A 15634-nucleotide genomic window follows, 5' to 3' on the forward strand; every position below is an offset into this window, starting at 1 on the left:
CAATTAAGATTTGTCAAACTTGAATTTTTTAAAACTTAAAATTCGGGCTGGGAATATGGCCTAGTGGTAAAGTGCTTGCCTCGTATGAATGAAGCCTTGGATTTGATTCCTCAGCACCACATATATAGAAAAAGCCAGAAGTGGCGCTGTGGCTCAAGTGGCAGAGTGCTGGCCTTGAGCAGAAAGAAGCCAGGGACAGTGCACAGGCCCTGAGTTCAAGGCCCAGGACTGGCCAAAAAACAAAAAAAACAAAACAAAAAAAAACAACTTAAAATTCTGGTATAAATTCTATTAATATTGATTAATGGATCTTTTCGCCTTTGCATTTTGTTTCCAATCATGTTCTAATTTAACATATTTTTTTACAGAAAGAATATAGTAAATTAGTTGATGCAGTTATTCTTGATATATAAATAATTCATTATTAATATTTTCTAAACAATTGTGAAAGCACAAATGAAATTTATGGTAGAGTTTTGTGAACATTACATATTTCCTATAATACTAAATATGTATGTAATATTTAGTATGACAACAATGAATACTGTACATCCAAATTATATTTTACTGAACTAAATAAGAAATAAACCTGCCACCAGAACTTCTATGCTAATTACCTTTTTCATATTTGTAATTGGCTATCCATATAATAAGGTTGATTCCTTGGCAATTTTGATAGTAAATCTTTTTTATAATTTTAAAAATATATTGCAAATTAATTATACAATTGAATTTGATGAACAGTGTCATTTTATTGAATTAAATGGGTATTAATTATCATTAATGATATTTGAAATCATGAAAGCTACTTAATGAGTTGTTATTGTGGTCCTTTACTTTTTTTTCAAGTTGAATGTCAGTGGATTGAAAAGTAATTGTTCTTTGACCTACAACTTTAGATATTTACAAGACACTATTTGCAATACAATGAAAGAGAGAGGCAGGTTCTCATAGGAGTAGTTGGATACTTTGTTTAGAAAATTTTATACGTTGTTCACTCCAATTTGCTGATATCTAGCACAGTTTATTTCTATTTATGTTAGAAAATATTTGTTCTTGACCACAAACTGTCAGTATAAACATATTTCATTTCACTTTACGATTTTTAGTATACTATACTAAAATAAAATGAACAAAAATATTAAGGGAGTAAGTAATGGAGAAAATACAAAAAAGAAAACTAAATAAATTTAGAGAAAATTAAAAATACAAAATCATCCAAAGTGTTATGTTTATACCCTTAATTTATCTCTGTTTCACACCATATATTTTAGAGTTAACCCATTTCATATCGTAATAAAGTATTCTAAGTACCATGTAACACAAAATACCTGACTCTTGTCATACCAATAATGTCTTGCCCAACTAACATGATGTTTGTATCTAGTTCTGAAATGTGAAATCATGAACCATAACTCATCAACTCACAATTATAAGGATTTATTGGATAATGTGCTCTCATTAGCTTCACAGATTAGCCACATCTGTTAATGTTCAGCATTAAATGATTAAAAGTAAACTACTACCTTACCTAATGTCAAAAGATACAACCAGTAACATATCGATATTGTGAGTGCATTTGTTGAATTTACTCATAACATTCTTAAAATTTCCTGTGATTCAGTTAGGAGAATGTCTATAAATCATTTCATTCAGTCATCTTTGTTCAAGCATTAATGTAGTATCTTTTTAGTACTTATCTTTGTAAGTGCTCTTTTCTCTACAGTTAGAATGAATTGAAATAGCTAACTCTCCATATTATGTCATTAGTCTATCTTTTCTGTAAAATTGGATGTTACTGCTACTTAAAACTTTTTATTTGGTTACAGTGAATTACTATTTTCTTATTTTGCTATACTAATTCAGTAACTATAAATTTTGAAAGCTGCAAGATGACAAGCAGAGGTCAATTGATTTGAAGCAATTTGAAACCAATCTGTGGTGATTGAGTATTTTCAACATTCATATTAGTGTAATTCCAGAATATTCATCATTTATTATGATTACTGAGATTCCATAGGCCTGATTAATAAATGTTTATTTTTCTGCCTGTGCAAACACAGTCATTATTATGCTAGTATATCTATGCATGATGAAGTCATAGTTAACAAAAAGAAAGCCTACATTTTCATATTGATAAGTGTATCTGAATGATTTTGAATGCTTTTAATTTACAATGACTCTGTAATTGATTTTGCTTCAGTCTGTTATGCTTTGTCAACTTGTCATATAAGTCACTTTTAATGCCAAAACTTCAAGAAAGCCTTAAATTTCATTAATCCTTAAATCTTCCTACAAAGCACAATTAATAGTTGTTAAGCAATTTGAAGCAACATTAAAATATCAAGGAAAACAAAGTGTTGTCTTTCTCAGTTTTTCTGTCTCTTCTTTCTTTTGTGTCCATATATCTGTTTATTAAACTTCTCTATGTTCTACTTTATATGTATTTTATAAAACTACACAGTCATGCTAAAATTCTTAAAATGAAAAGGTAAGTAAAAACTAAATCCTGAAAAATTATGCTTGTTTTGTACTTTCTCCAACATTATAACTTCTGTTTAGTTTGTATGTATTCTAAAGCCTATCTTATGTGCACTGTCTAACATTACGTGATGTGATTGTGATTCCAGTTCTTTGGTGGTCATATATTTTCTTTAAAGTCAATATAAGTTAGTTATCCTGTAATTAAGATGATTTATCATCCATTGCTTTCAATGACTCTTAGACAATTCATCATAAATTTGAACTGGAAAAAAAACGGGATATATACTAGATATTTTAAACACTTTTGGTTACTGAAGAATGAACTCTTAAATAATAGATGCCTTCTTATAGTGCATTTCTGTTATGACTGCATAAGAATTCAAAAATATGAAGACAAAAGAATGAAATAAAACTTTCATTGGAAAAATCTTTCCTCTGTTAGATTTGTAAATAGCTAATGATAAACTAGTAAATTGTTAAGGAAAGCAATGAAGATTTTCACACTTGTGCATAAACAAAGAGCCATAAACACCTGGGTGTCAAAAGGATTATTTGATTTTATCAATAAGCTATGACTCTTGGTTGGTTATTTGTGGTTATTTCTGTTACCATTACTAGTAATCACTTCTGAAACTAGTAACTGATAAAATACATTCTTGTACAAAGAAATTTTATTTGCTACTGAAAGTAAAGGCTATTATAAAATAAAGTGCAAACTTCAAAGACTATAAATCTAATTAGGAGACTAGAACACAGATTTGAATATAAAATAAAATTGTTATCACACATGAGACAGTATAATATAATTTAGGATTATATATATGAGAAATAAAGACTCCTGATATTATAGATCAAGTGCATTACCAAAGGTTCTAATGTGTTTAGAGGGATGCCTGCAAAATTAAGTGCTCTCAGAAAACAAATCAAGATAAAATATACTGACTTCATATGAATAATTAATGCCCATGAAAATTTACCATTTAAAACATTTGTATTTTTGACTATTATTGGTAAATATGTTTTATAATAACACCCTAGAAACTAATAACGTAATTGGTTCTTATCACTGTCATGGTTAAAATAACAACTTTAGATCTATGCTGCACAGTGAAGTAGTCATGAATCATGTACATGGTTCACATAGCAACTGAAGTGTGGGTTTTCCAAATTAAGATATAATGTAAGTATAAAAAATGAATGAATTTTAAAGGATTGGTAGAAATGGATAAAAATATATCATTAATAATTTTCAATTAATAACTTTCATAATATTCCAGACATACTGCTTGTATAGAATAAATTAACATTGGTTTTACCTGTTTTTATTTTTTACATGGCTAGATCACTTAAGATAATATACATGACTTGTATTATATTTCTATCGAGTTACAGTACTCTAAAACTTTGAATTCAATGGAGAGGATAAGGTGATAAGATTTTAGAAAACTATCCATACAAATCCAGTTGCATTTTTAAAAAATATGACCTAATATATAATCACCAAGCCTCTCATGATGCATTTTCAACAATGAGAAGCTCAAAACTTTAAAATTACTATTTAAATATTCATTTCTAAACAAATTGTTCTTATGTTAAACTGAAATTCAGTCGTCAAATCATTTCTTTTCATTAATTCCAATTATTCACTTCAGAACACGCATAATGATTGAAGTTGCTAATATTGTATAATGGTGTTTTAACCCAATATACAATATTGTTTGAGAAATTAGACTGAATGGTGTGAATGAAGTTTATGATTCTGTTAATTTGCCTAGCTACTTATTCTATTTGAGATAGTATCATCTGAAGTCTTCTCAGATCTGCTTTTTTAAGGTACTTAATGGAATTAGGCTGTTCCTAGCATTTGAACAGTTGTTAATATATGTCTCCATGTGAACGGGTGACCAGTCAGGTCAGTGTAGAAATTGTTTTATTTAAAAAGCTACTTGAAATATTTATTCTGGCTGGGTGCCCGTGGCTCATACCTGTTACCTACTACGAAGACTGAGAGCTGAAAGTCACGGTTGGAAGCCTGCCTGGGCAGAAAAGTCCATGAGACTTTTACATCCAATAAACTACTAAGAAAAAGCCAGGCTCAAGTGGCAGAGCACTTGCCTTGAGCACGAAGAGGCTCAGAGACAGTGTCTATGCCCAAAGTTCAAGCCTCAGGACCAGAATAAAAGAAAGAAAGAGAAGAAAAAAGAATTATTTATTTTGCCACCTCATTTTCCTATTAGTGGTCTTTACTGTTGTTTTTTTGTTGTTCAGAAAATATTTACTTATGAGTGCTTATCACAGAGAAGGAGAAACTCTAGTTAAAGTTAAACTCCCTAAGTGCATACGTGTTCTTTTTTTAAAATTGTTATTTAAAAGGTGATTTTCAGAGGGGTTACAGTTACATGAGTCAGCTATTGAGTACATTTTGTGGGGAGGAGAGCATCACCCTCATGAGTGTTCCTGAAATTTATCTCACTAATATTGTAGTGTACCTTTTCTGTCTCCAAAAATTATCTGCTAAAAAGTATAATTCCCTGGGTAAGAACACATGCAAAGCCTTTGTATTTTCCTTGAGATAGCTATTTTATATTGCTGAAATTTTGTTTTATGGAATGATGAAACTTTTCCTATTCAGGTCTAAATTTCTCAGCAGGAAATATTTGTAATTTTTTTCATTTCTTTATTGTCAAAGTGTTGTACAGAGGGGTTACAGTTTCATGCATAAGGCAGTGAGTGCATTTCTTATCCAACTTGTTACCTCCTCCATCATTTTTCCCCTGCTTCCCCAATCCCAGTTTTTAAAGCCCTAGGTAAAGTAAAAATATCCATATCAGGGAGCATTGACCTCTCAAAACTATGTTTTCAACAGAGTCATATCTTGAGCTGAGCCAATCCCTAGTTATAATTTGAAGAGGAAACAAAGATTTATTGGGATTTTATTTATATCAGATGGACACATAAAATTTGAAGAGAAAATACCAATAGCCAACAATTACTGAGCATTTACTAATACACCATTATAACACCACAGCCTTATGAGATAATCTTCTTACTTTTATGACACAAACGATGATATTGAAAGTCAAAGAAGATTAATAGCTTGCCCATGATTCCTAAGATAATAAATGCTGAAACCCAGATTCAGTGCAAGTGTTCTCATTCAAGAACTTGTGGTTATTACTAGAAGAAGAAAGGCATTTTGAGATTCTTTAGAGGTGATAACAGAAAATCAGCATATAGCCTGTAACAAAAGTTATCTTCAGGACACTTAGCTAATGCTGAGAAGTTTCTAGGGCAATAATAGGAGAGGCTTTGCCAATCATGTTTTCAGCAGGATTTTAACTTCATTCAGTTTGTTTTTAATTACACTGATAAGGCTCTTTAGCAGGTAACTACCACAATAAAAGAAATTGTTTTGGATCATAATAATCTGTTTACTGTATACATGATGGACTTGGATTTGCAAGGAAGATTATGTATATGTCTGGAAGTTATGGTTACCTATCATGTGTGATGACACACATATGATAGAGAAATATTTGCATGGATGACTGAGGAAAATCCATTTATAAAACTAGAAAAGTTTATTATAAGACTTTTGGAAGCAAGATAATAATGTCAGTTTTATACATGCTGAATTTTATGTGAGAAATAGTCAGCTATTGGAAAATCTAGATTGCAATTCAATTGTGAGGTAACAGATAAAGATACCAATTTGCTAAAGACAACTATTTGAGAGAGAAGAAAATTGTAACTTAATTAACAGAAGAAAGTATATTTTGCTATTGAGAAAGAATTGGGGAAGGATATAGAATCCCAACTTTTGAACCTATAAATTCATTTTATTAGAGTCTAGGAAGAGAAGATGAACTAGATAAGCAAGTAGAGCAAAAGAGGTAAATCTTACCATGTTATTTTGATAACGATTGTTTATAAACATCATCATGTATTCAGTAAGTTGTCTTTAATGTACAATTGCCCTTATTAATTGCCAGCAATTTAATCAAGAGTTCAATGAAACAAAGCACCACCAAATTGTTATTATGTAGTTAGAATACTAAAGGATACTAATCTTATATTTGCATTCCTCTGAACTTTATATGATTTTGTGCTTTTTACTGGCTAATTGGTTATAAGAATCTGACACATTTGGCTACCTGGGTTAGCTTTAAGCTGTGATCCTCAGATATTAGCCTTCTAGAAGCTAGGAGTATTGGCGTGAGCCACTGATTACTTGCTATTATATTTCAAATGACAATGATCACAAGGGTTTCAAAATTAGCACCATAACAATTTTAAAAGAAGTTTAAAAAACCCTTTTTGAGATGTTGGCTGGAAGTTTTGTATTTACTCATATCGTATGTCCTGAGGAATGCTATTTGATTATTCAAGTTTTTATTAGTTACAGACTATATTTGGATATTTTATTTGCCCTTGACCACCTGTAACATGGAATGTGACTGGGAAATAGTAGGTGGGGACCAACAGGATGATGAATACAATTATCCTGGATTTAAGTCACTTGGGGTTATTCCTGATTTGTTTTCAAAAGTGAAATAGTCTTAAAAGGAAACCATATTTTTATGTCATCTATTGGTTTTGAAAAGTTTTCAGTTATAAATAATTTATATTGTTTTAATGGGAGAAGACAAAATACAACATAAAGATAATGGAATAAAGATGTATTTTAAGAGAACATTAATGATTAAAGAGTATCTACTTGTTTGGCTACATTTTTTATATTTTCTCATTCATAATTCCTTCTCAAACATTTCATTTGGAAAACCAAAGGATTTTAAAGGTTTTTGAGATTCTGGTCTCAAAATATCAAATATTAAACTTGAGGACTTTATAATGTTTATAAGGTTGGAAAAAATATTCAGATACTTTATGTCTAATAATCTGTATCCATTTGTGTGAATTTATAGCATCTAAGAAAACATTGCTGCAGCAAGCTAATGGCATTGTTTATCTTAGCAGAGCATGCCTGCCAATTCTGCCATGCTAAAAATGTCATTTAAATTATCTGAGCATATTGCTGTATAATTTTTTCTAAAGATAAGATGACAATTTAATATTTCCACCTGAACTTACTATTATTTGATAAACGAGGCAATTTCTGATAAGGCATATTTACTCAAATGGTATTTATATCACAATATTTAAAATAAGATTAAAGTTGACTTCAGAATATTAAAAATTAGCCCAGTCAAATATATGTAAATTAAGTTTTTTGATACCACATAATGATGAATTGCATTATTTTTCATATAGGTTCAGCTCTACTGATGTTAAGTGTTTGTCCTTATTTGCATCCTGAAGTACTTGCCCAATTGTATTTGAAACTTTCATAAAATATAATATGGAAACATAATGCATGCTATTAGTTTAGCAACAGGAGGTTGAATAAATGCACTTTTTTGGTTTATGTATCTAATAAAAAAAGTAATTTTGATTTAAATTAGCGCTATCTTTTTTTTTAGGCCTCCATTCCTTTGAAGGAATTGGAGCAGTTTAACTCAGATATACAAAAATTGCTTGAACCACTGGAGGCTGAAATACAGCAGGGGGTGAATCTGAAAGAGGAAGACTTCAATAAAGATATGGTAAATTGGTTGTGATAAAAGTGTGAATGAACTAGGAGTGAAAATGAGTAAATATTTGGAAATAAATTAAATAACTCGTCTCCAACTGAATTCTCACAATATGCTTTGCACTTTGTGTAATTCTAATGATGGTTATGAATGCAAAGAATTCTTTTTGATGTTTTATTACAAATGTGAGATCAGGTTGGTGCAGTCATCTTACAGGATTCCCAGAACCTTATAAATAGTTCAGATTTGTTTTAATCTATGCTGTTTTCAAATTCAGAGCAAAAATATGTAATAAAAATAGTCAATCAAAAATAAAGTCGAAATTTAATAACTATAGGTAACTCTTAATGTGTGTTAGGATTTTGGTTATACAAATGAAAAAAATTCACACCATGAAAACACTTCTTACTAAAGTTCTTTACAAAGTGTTTTTAACAAAAATTTGAGTAAATAGTACAACTAATGTTTAAAATACTTATGAATTCATGCTGCTTATTTCATGGGAGTAAAGAGTGAGCTATAAGTTAATTTTCTCCTTCAACTTCCATTAACCTGAAAATAGCATTCTTATTTCTCTCTGTTTTGAATATTTCTGCATCACATCTCTATTCACTGGTTTCCTTATTCTCCTGTCTACCTTTCCACCGTTTATTTCCTCCTCTACTGCCATCACCTCTGTTATGTTCTTAACTTTTATATGTATCTTGGTAGAGATTTTCAGATATATTAATGCTAGACACGACACAGACAATACTTGTAAACCATATAAGGTTATTCATCACAAGAAAAATAAAGATAATTCTACTCACTCCTCTTTGTTCCCACTGGGATCAATTCTGACTTCCTGAAACTCTGTCATTTCCCCTTTTTGGGGGAGGGGGGAGCTTGGTGGCCTTGCCAAATCAATTCATGGAAAGAAAGGCAAGAAGTGGCTTTCCAAGATGCTGAGTTCCAGCTACCTCTACTTCATATCAAAGAAGAAAGCAGAGGGCACCGAAGTAAAAAAGTACTGTTTAGCTCTTGGACTAACCACCAACTTTGGCCTAGGGGCCTTACCTGGTTAAAATAAATGAAATGGGTTTATTCCTTATCATTTCTTTTTGGTCTTGGCCCTAGAAAATACCACAGACTTTCAAAAGACATATTAAAATAAGGTCTTTCATGGATTATAAATCTATATCTATATTATGTTTCACATTTAATTAGATTATTAATAGACAAATCTCAGGAAAAGAAATCCCATTACTTTTGTATAAAATGGATAGGTCTTTGGTTGTGTAAAGAAGTTTAAGCATACATTATAGAAAGTAATTATATATGACTTTGCAATACTATAAAATAATATATATATACAATTTTATGTAAATAAAATCCTTAGCACATCAGTATACCCTGGATACCATTGCTTGATAAGCTTCCTTAATAGAAAGACTACTTATTTGGAATTGAAATAGAGGAAACCAGAGATGAAAACTCCAACTATATGAAAAAAGTACTTATTCAAATCATTTTATTTCTAAGTAAATATAATGAAAAATATTTTTCTTGGAGTACTAATGAACAAAAATGGACAATTTTGAACAAAATGGATAAAAGTGAATAAATTTAAATGTACTTTCCCATCCACATTAAGTATCTATATGATCTTCTTTGTTTTAAAATTAACAAACATATGGTAAAAATTAATTCATTGCAATGTGACAGCAATTTTAACACATCATTTTTTATTAATACATCATGTCCTCAGTTTTGATATTTAGCTTTGGAATATAAAGCAGATATTAATATTTTAAAATTAGTTTCCATTTGAAACGAAGTTTTTGACTTAGAATCATAGTAATATTTAATGGTTGTTAATAGTTCGTAAGCACAGATATACATCTATATCCCCAATGGATCAGTTAACATGGTAGATGAAAAAATTACTTCTCTGAATCTTTGCAATTCTAATGCTGTTCTAAAAGCCAAAGCCACAGAATGCTTTTACACTAATTCCTAAGTTATCATATGATAAGATCATCATGTATATGCCCTTAGAATGCATTCTTTATAACTGGATAGGAGGAATCTTCCTTCTTTTCAATCTAAAGTACTAAATATAAAATAAAAACAACAATAACAATGAGCCCAGTATCATATAATAACATTCCCTGAGATTGAACATTGGATTTTGCGTGTGTTTAAATGACATGTTTTATTATGTTAACAATGTACAGCTTTTAAAAAAACAAAATGAAGACTGTACTTGTTGTTTTTAATCAGAGTGAAGACAATGAGGGTACTGTTAAAGAATTGTTGCAAAGAGGAGACAACTTACAACAAAGAATCACAGATGAGAGAAAGCGAGAGGAAATAAAGATAAAACAGCAGCTGTTACAGACAAAACATAATGCTCTCAAGGTATTAGAGCTAAAATTATAATATACCTTGCCTGTGGTTTTGTTTTTGTATGTAGGGTAAAGTATATTATGCATAAATAAAATCTGTTTAAGAGTCTTAGTCAACACAAAAATTACTATTTTCCCTTCAATATGTGTACTTAACTTAATATTTTTACGTGTCTTTTCTTTTTGAGAGGTGTCTCACTTAAATTTTATTGGGATTTTGGTTGTTCAGATTTTTCTGAATAGTATTAGAAGGTATATAATGCATCACACATTTACACTTAAATTTTTATTGTGTTTTTTTAAAAAAATATTTTATTTGTGCCGACAAACTACCCTAATGGCCAGAATAAAAAAAACCTATATATCTCTTCTATTTCTACTTCCTTTCATCAACTTTATTTATACTGGGTCCGCATTTTTGCTAGTGTAATCTTGATTAATAAGGCCTGGATTTAAAAAGTAATCTCTTTTTTTCTGTTTTTAAAGTCACTCTTTGCAACTAAGCATCTGCAAGAGTTTAATTTCTTTTATATAGGAATCCTCAAAACTATTTGTCATTCCATTTAACATGAAGTGTTACTTTATATTAAGCAAGGATACTGTATGGCTTCAAGTACCCACGTGACTCATCTGGATCTTACAGGAAGAACAGAATAAACTGTCTATGATCCTATCTAGACCGTTCTTGAGATCCTCTCTAGACATATGAAAAGTTTTGTGAAATAACACTTCTGTGTGTGCAAATGCTTTGCAACATTCACTATTTGCATGCCTGGCTGATTTTCTAATACTGTTAATTGCCAAGCTTTTATTGTAAGTCACTCTTTTGGAGCTATGTAGCTGTGTAGGTCGATCCACCTACTAGGTGATGAAGTCTGCTTTCTATATGCAAATAAGAGGATAAACCTTTTTCCCTATAGTCAACCAAATAAACACTGCTGAGAATGTAATTACACAATATTGTGCCTGCCAGGAATCCACAAGGAAAGTCTAATGGGCCAGCAGGTGTTCTGAAGGTAACTGCTGATATATATAGTAAATAGAAAAGACCTGTTCCTTGCGTGGAGTACAAAAGCAAACCATATGCATTTTTTTAAATCAGAAAGCTGTGTAATCCACATTCTTCTGACTGTGACCAAGCTTGTGGAAGTATTTACACTAGGCATATATGTCTCCTGCTGAACAACAGTTTTTTTTATGGTTATCTGGAACATACTGAAAATAATCTGTGTGATATCTGTAAATATTTGTACATATTACACATCACTTTGTTCTTAGCAAGAGAAGGGGATTCATACTTATGAGCAACAAACTGCTTTTCTTGGCAATTATGTGAGTTGAATCATAAATAAGGCACAGTTCAACTCTTACTCACATAGCTGTATCATGGTACCTTTGAAAAAAGCAGCATTTCCCGTGACTCATTCCAGGCAGTTATTTCCTCCACAGGAGATATAGAAATGCCACAATCAAGTACAAACTGCAGTAAATTTTACATTCCAATTTTTAGCAAAATGGAAGCCAAAATCTAGATCATTCCTGCAAAATATTATGTTTCAAGTGATTGATTGTCAAACCAGTATATAACACGAAATTCACTTATGGTGTTAAAATGCTAATTAGTTATAATTCTAGCCAGTATGAAATAATTCAAAGATCAGAATTTTCCTAAGCAATGAATTTTTAGCCATTCTTTGATATTATTTACTTTTACTCTAGTTAAATTTCGACATGAAACCCTAATTGTTAACTCTTTGAAGAAATGAAAGCTGTAGACTGCACCTTTATGCTCCCAAGAGTTAGAAAATGGAATTTCAACTAATTCTATTGATTAGGGAACCCGTTGCCTATGCTGTAGGAATAAGATGATGTTTTTCCCCTTTTTTCATGACTAAATCATTCAACACTATTTATCTCATCATGTTGATTGAAAAACTACACCTGTTCTTTTCTCTTTTTTAATGGAGTTATTCTTACATATGGAAAAATCGCTTAGTTTAGTAAGGAGAATAAGTATTGTAATCTTTGAATTAAACGTATTTTTATATTTAAATGATTATTTTATATGATACTCACAGGAACATGAACAAAGGGGATATGTTTAAACATATAACTTTGCATAATTTAGCTAAAATGACTTATTATTGTTGTGCCAGTCCTGGGTCTTGAGATTAGGGCTGCAAGCTGTTGCATATCTTCTTAGCTCAAGGCTGGTTCTCTACCACTTGAGCCATACCCCTACTTCTGGTATTTTTCTGGTTAACTGAAGCTAAGAGGGTCTCAGATTTATCTGCATGTGCGAACTTCATATGGGAACAAGAGCCTCACATCTCAGCCTCGTGAGTTGCTAGGATTACATGTATGAGACAGCAGTGTCAAGCTGACTTTATATTTTTAATCACACAATATTAATATTATTAACCTAATTCATACAAGCATTTCCAAAATCATGGAATTATGTTGTTTGTGTATATAAACTTAACTATGTTGATGAGCTTATTTTTGAACATATAAATTCTATAACTATGAATATTTTAATAATCAAATATGAACCAAGTTTTTGCAATAACCTGGATAAGTCCATTATAGTCATATATTAACCTATCACATAGACTGCAGAATAACTTAGTGGACTCATTAAGACTCAAACAAATATGGCATCATTCTAAGCAAGTTTGAATGTGCCAAAAGAAAATATGTTGTGATGTATTGTTTTCTTTTCTTAGCTTCTGTATATAGGTCTTAACACTTAACTGCATAATTTAATCATTTATTTATGTCATACATTTAAAATGATTTAAAATATGAAGGACTCAAAACATTTTTATAAATAAATGTAGCCAGAAGTATACTATACATATATGTATTGATATTTTAATAATATCTGCACCATGAACAGGATTTGAGGTCTCAAAGAAGAAAAAAGGCTCTAGAAATTTCTCATCAGTGGTATCAGTACAAGAGGCAGGCTGATGATCTCCTGAAATGCTTGGATGACATTGAGAAAAAATTAGCCAGCCTACCTGAACCCAGAGATGAAAGGAAAATAAAGGTAATGTTGTTTTAGAATGTCAATACTAGATCTTATTGCTAGTTTAACTACTTTATCTTAACATGTGAGGATCGTATTTAAAATACTTGTGTTCTTGTTTCTTCTATTAATGTTCTCTTTGATTTGATGCATTTATTTGTATTGTGTTTTGTTGTAAATGTATTATGTGTTATTCAATTGACAATATTGTGAAATGAATAAAATCTTTTGCTTCTACAATGTCTAAAATGAAATAAGAAATGTTATGTGTTTTCTGGTAAAATTGTAATTGACTCTGTGTATCTTTGTTCCAGATGAACTAATGACTTATCGATACATGGACGACTTCTTTCTCATGTTAGCACATTCATTTCATCAGAGCATCTTCACACATCACTGTCAATTTTCTATAGATTATTTGCATATTGTCTGAAGATGTTTTTCTGTTATTACTTTACACTTTTTCTTTTGCTTCATTTTGTGTTGGGTGCCTCACTCCTAGAAAGACTTAGTTCCTTGACCAATAAATTATATTCTATATAGAGAATCCCTAATAAATAAGTACTAATCACTCCAACTTGGGTCAACCCCTAAAACACCAGAGGAATTCAATAGAAGAAAAAATGTTAGCTCAATATGAATTAATTCTCTTAATTAGAGTGTCTGAAACTGAGCATTCAAATGATAATTGAAATAATATTTTGATTATTGGGGGAGGATGACACGGACACCTTCCATACTTGTAAATTTTGAAAAAATGACAATGAAGGACCAGTAACCTTTGAAATTACTCAAACAAGTATTTGCTGCCTATAGGTCGGTTGATGTGGTTAGCTAACTGCCCTGGACCCTGTATTGGTTTTGCTTAATAGGAAATTGATCGGGAATTGCAGAAGAAGAAAGAGGAGCTGAATGCAGTACGTAGGCAAGCTGAGGGCTTGTCTGAGGATGGGGCCGCAATGGCAGTGGAGCCAACTCAGATCCAGCTCAGCAAGCGCTGGCGGGAAATTGAGAGCAAATTTGCTCAGTTTCGAAGACTCAACTTTGCACAAATTGTGAGTTGTTATTGGCAAACCCACATACATATTTGCATCTACTGCTCTATTAACAGCGGCCTACTAACAACATTAAAATTCTGGGTTCTATTTCAAACTTCTGGTGTGCATTTTGAAAATGATTAGTTTCCCTCACTTGGGGCTTCTGTAACACTAGAGCTTCATTTTGAAGATTAAAGACCTATGAAAATAGCAGCTAACAGGGAAAACCCCCTTATCAAAAATGAAAATACATCTTAATTTTTTTTGCTGCATCATTTTTTCATAACATTGGCAATGTGAATTTGTCAATTTACCATACATTTACTTTACTTCTGTGTCTAATCCAGAAACCTGTACTGCTTTCCTGAGATCATCCCATGCTAATTTTACTTTCTTCCTGTATACATGGTAAATAATAAATATTTTGTGAAACAGTTTCTTATGTCAATCTACAAAGTGCCTTATCTCACTGACTGAAAAAAAAAAATAACAGTTTTATCTTTATACCTGGCTTATCTACTTAGGGGGATCACAATGCTTGTTAGAAGAACTGGATGCCCAGAAAGTTGGAAATCAACAGCAGAATGAAAATTATCAAATAATGTCATTAGGGAACTGATTTGGTTACAACCAAAGAGAAAGAAATGTTATTTTTAAACAACAGAATGGAAAGTTTGTGGTTTATTTTTAAAAGACACTTCAATATTGTGTGTTCTTATTTTTTTTTAATTTGAAATTTGGCATAAATGATAGATTCATTTTTTTTTCTATTTCAAGTTCTCCTAAGGTAAGAGGAATGGCTGTCATCTGTAATTATCCAAGAATGTACTCCTCACAAAACTAGGATGTAAGCATCTGTAAAATTAAAAAACATATATACTCATTTTAGGTTAAATTATATCAAAAAGTTATTCAAACATTTTGCCCTATGTAAATACAACTGCATTTGGTTTATCCCATCAATGAGACTACTTGGGAGTTACTTTTGTGTTATTTTATTTTTTTACTCTGTTTTATACAGTGTGTAACGTAAATATACCTAAAAAGCAACTAATTTCTAAACACATAAAAGGAAATATGCTGCATATTATTTTGACTTCTTTT

At 30.9% G+C, this 15634-nt stretch overlaps 1 protein-coding gene across 2 annotated transcripts in view; it reads left to right on the forward strand.

The window, feature by feature from the left end:
• Dmd (dystrophin) overlaps positions 1–15634 on the forward strand; it is a 1916788-nt gene that overhangs the window by 753131 nt on the left and 1148023 nt on the right. For both annotated transcript variants that reach the window (XM_048336444.1, XM_048336436.1), the window contains 4 exons: positions 7965–8087; positions 10338–10475; positions 13362–13514; positions 14366–14548. In XM_048336444.1, coding sequence (XP_048192401.1) covers positions 7965–8087; positions 10338–10475; positions 13362–13514; positions 14366–14548 — 597 coding nt within the window. The remainder of the gene's footprint in view (positions 1–7964; positions 8088–10337; positions 10476–13361; positions 13515–14365; positions 14549–15634) is intronic.

The sequence above is a fragment of the Perognathus longimembris genome, chromosome 28 (assembly GCF_023159225.1).
Source record: "Perognathus longimembris pacificus isolate PPM17 chromosome 28, ASM2315922v1, whole genome shotgun sequence".
Classification (NCBI taxonomy): Eukaryota; Metazoa; Chordata; class Mammalia; order Rodentia; family Heteromyidae; genus Perognathus; species Perognathus longimembris.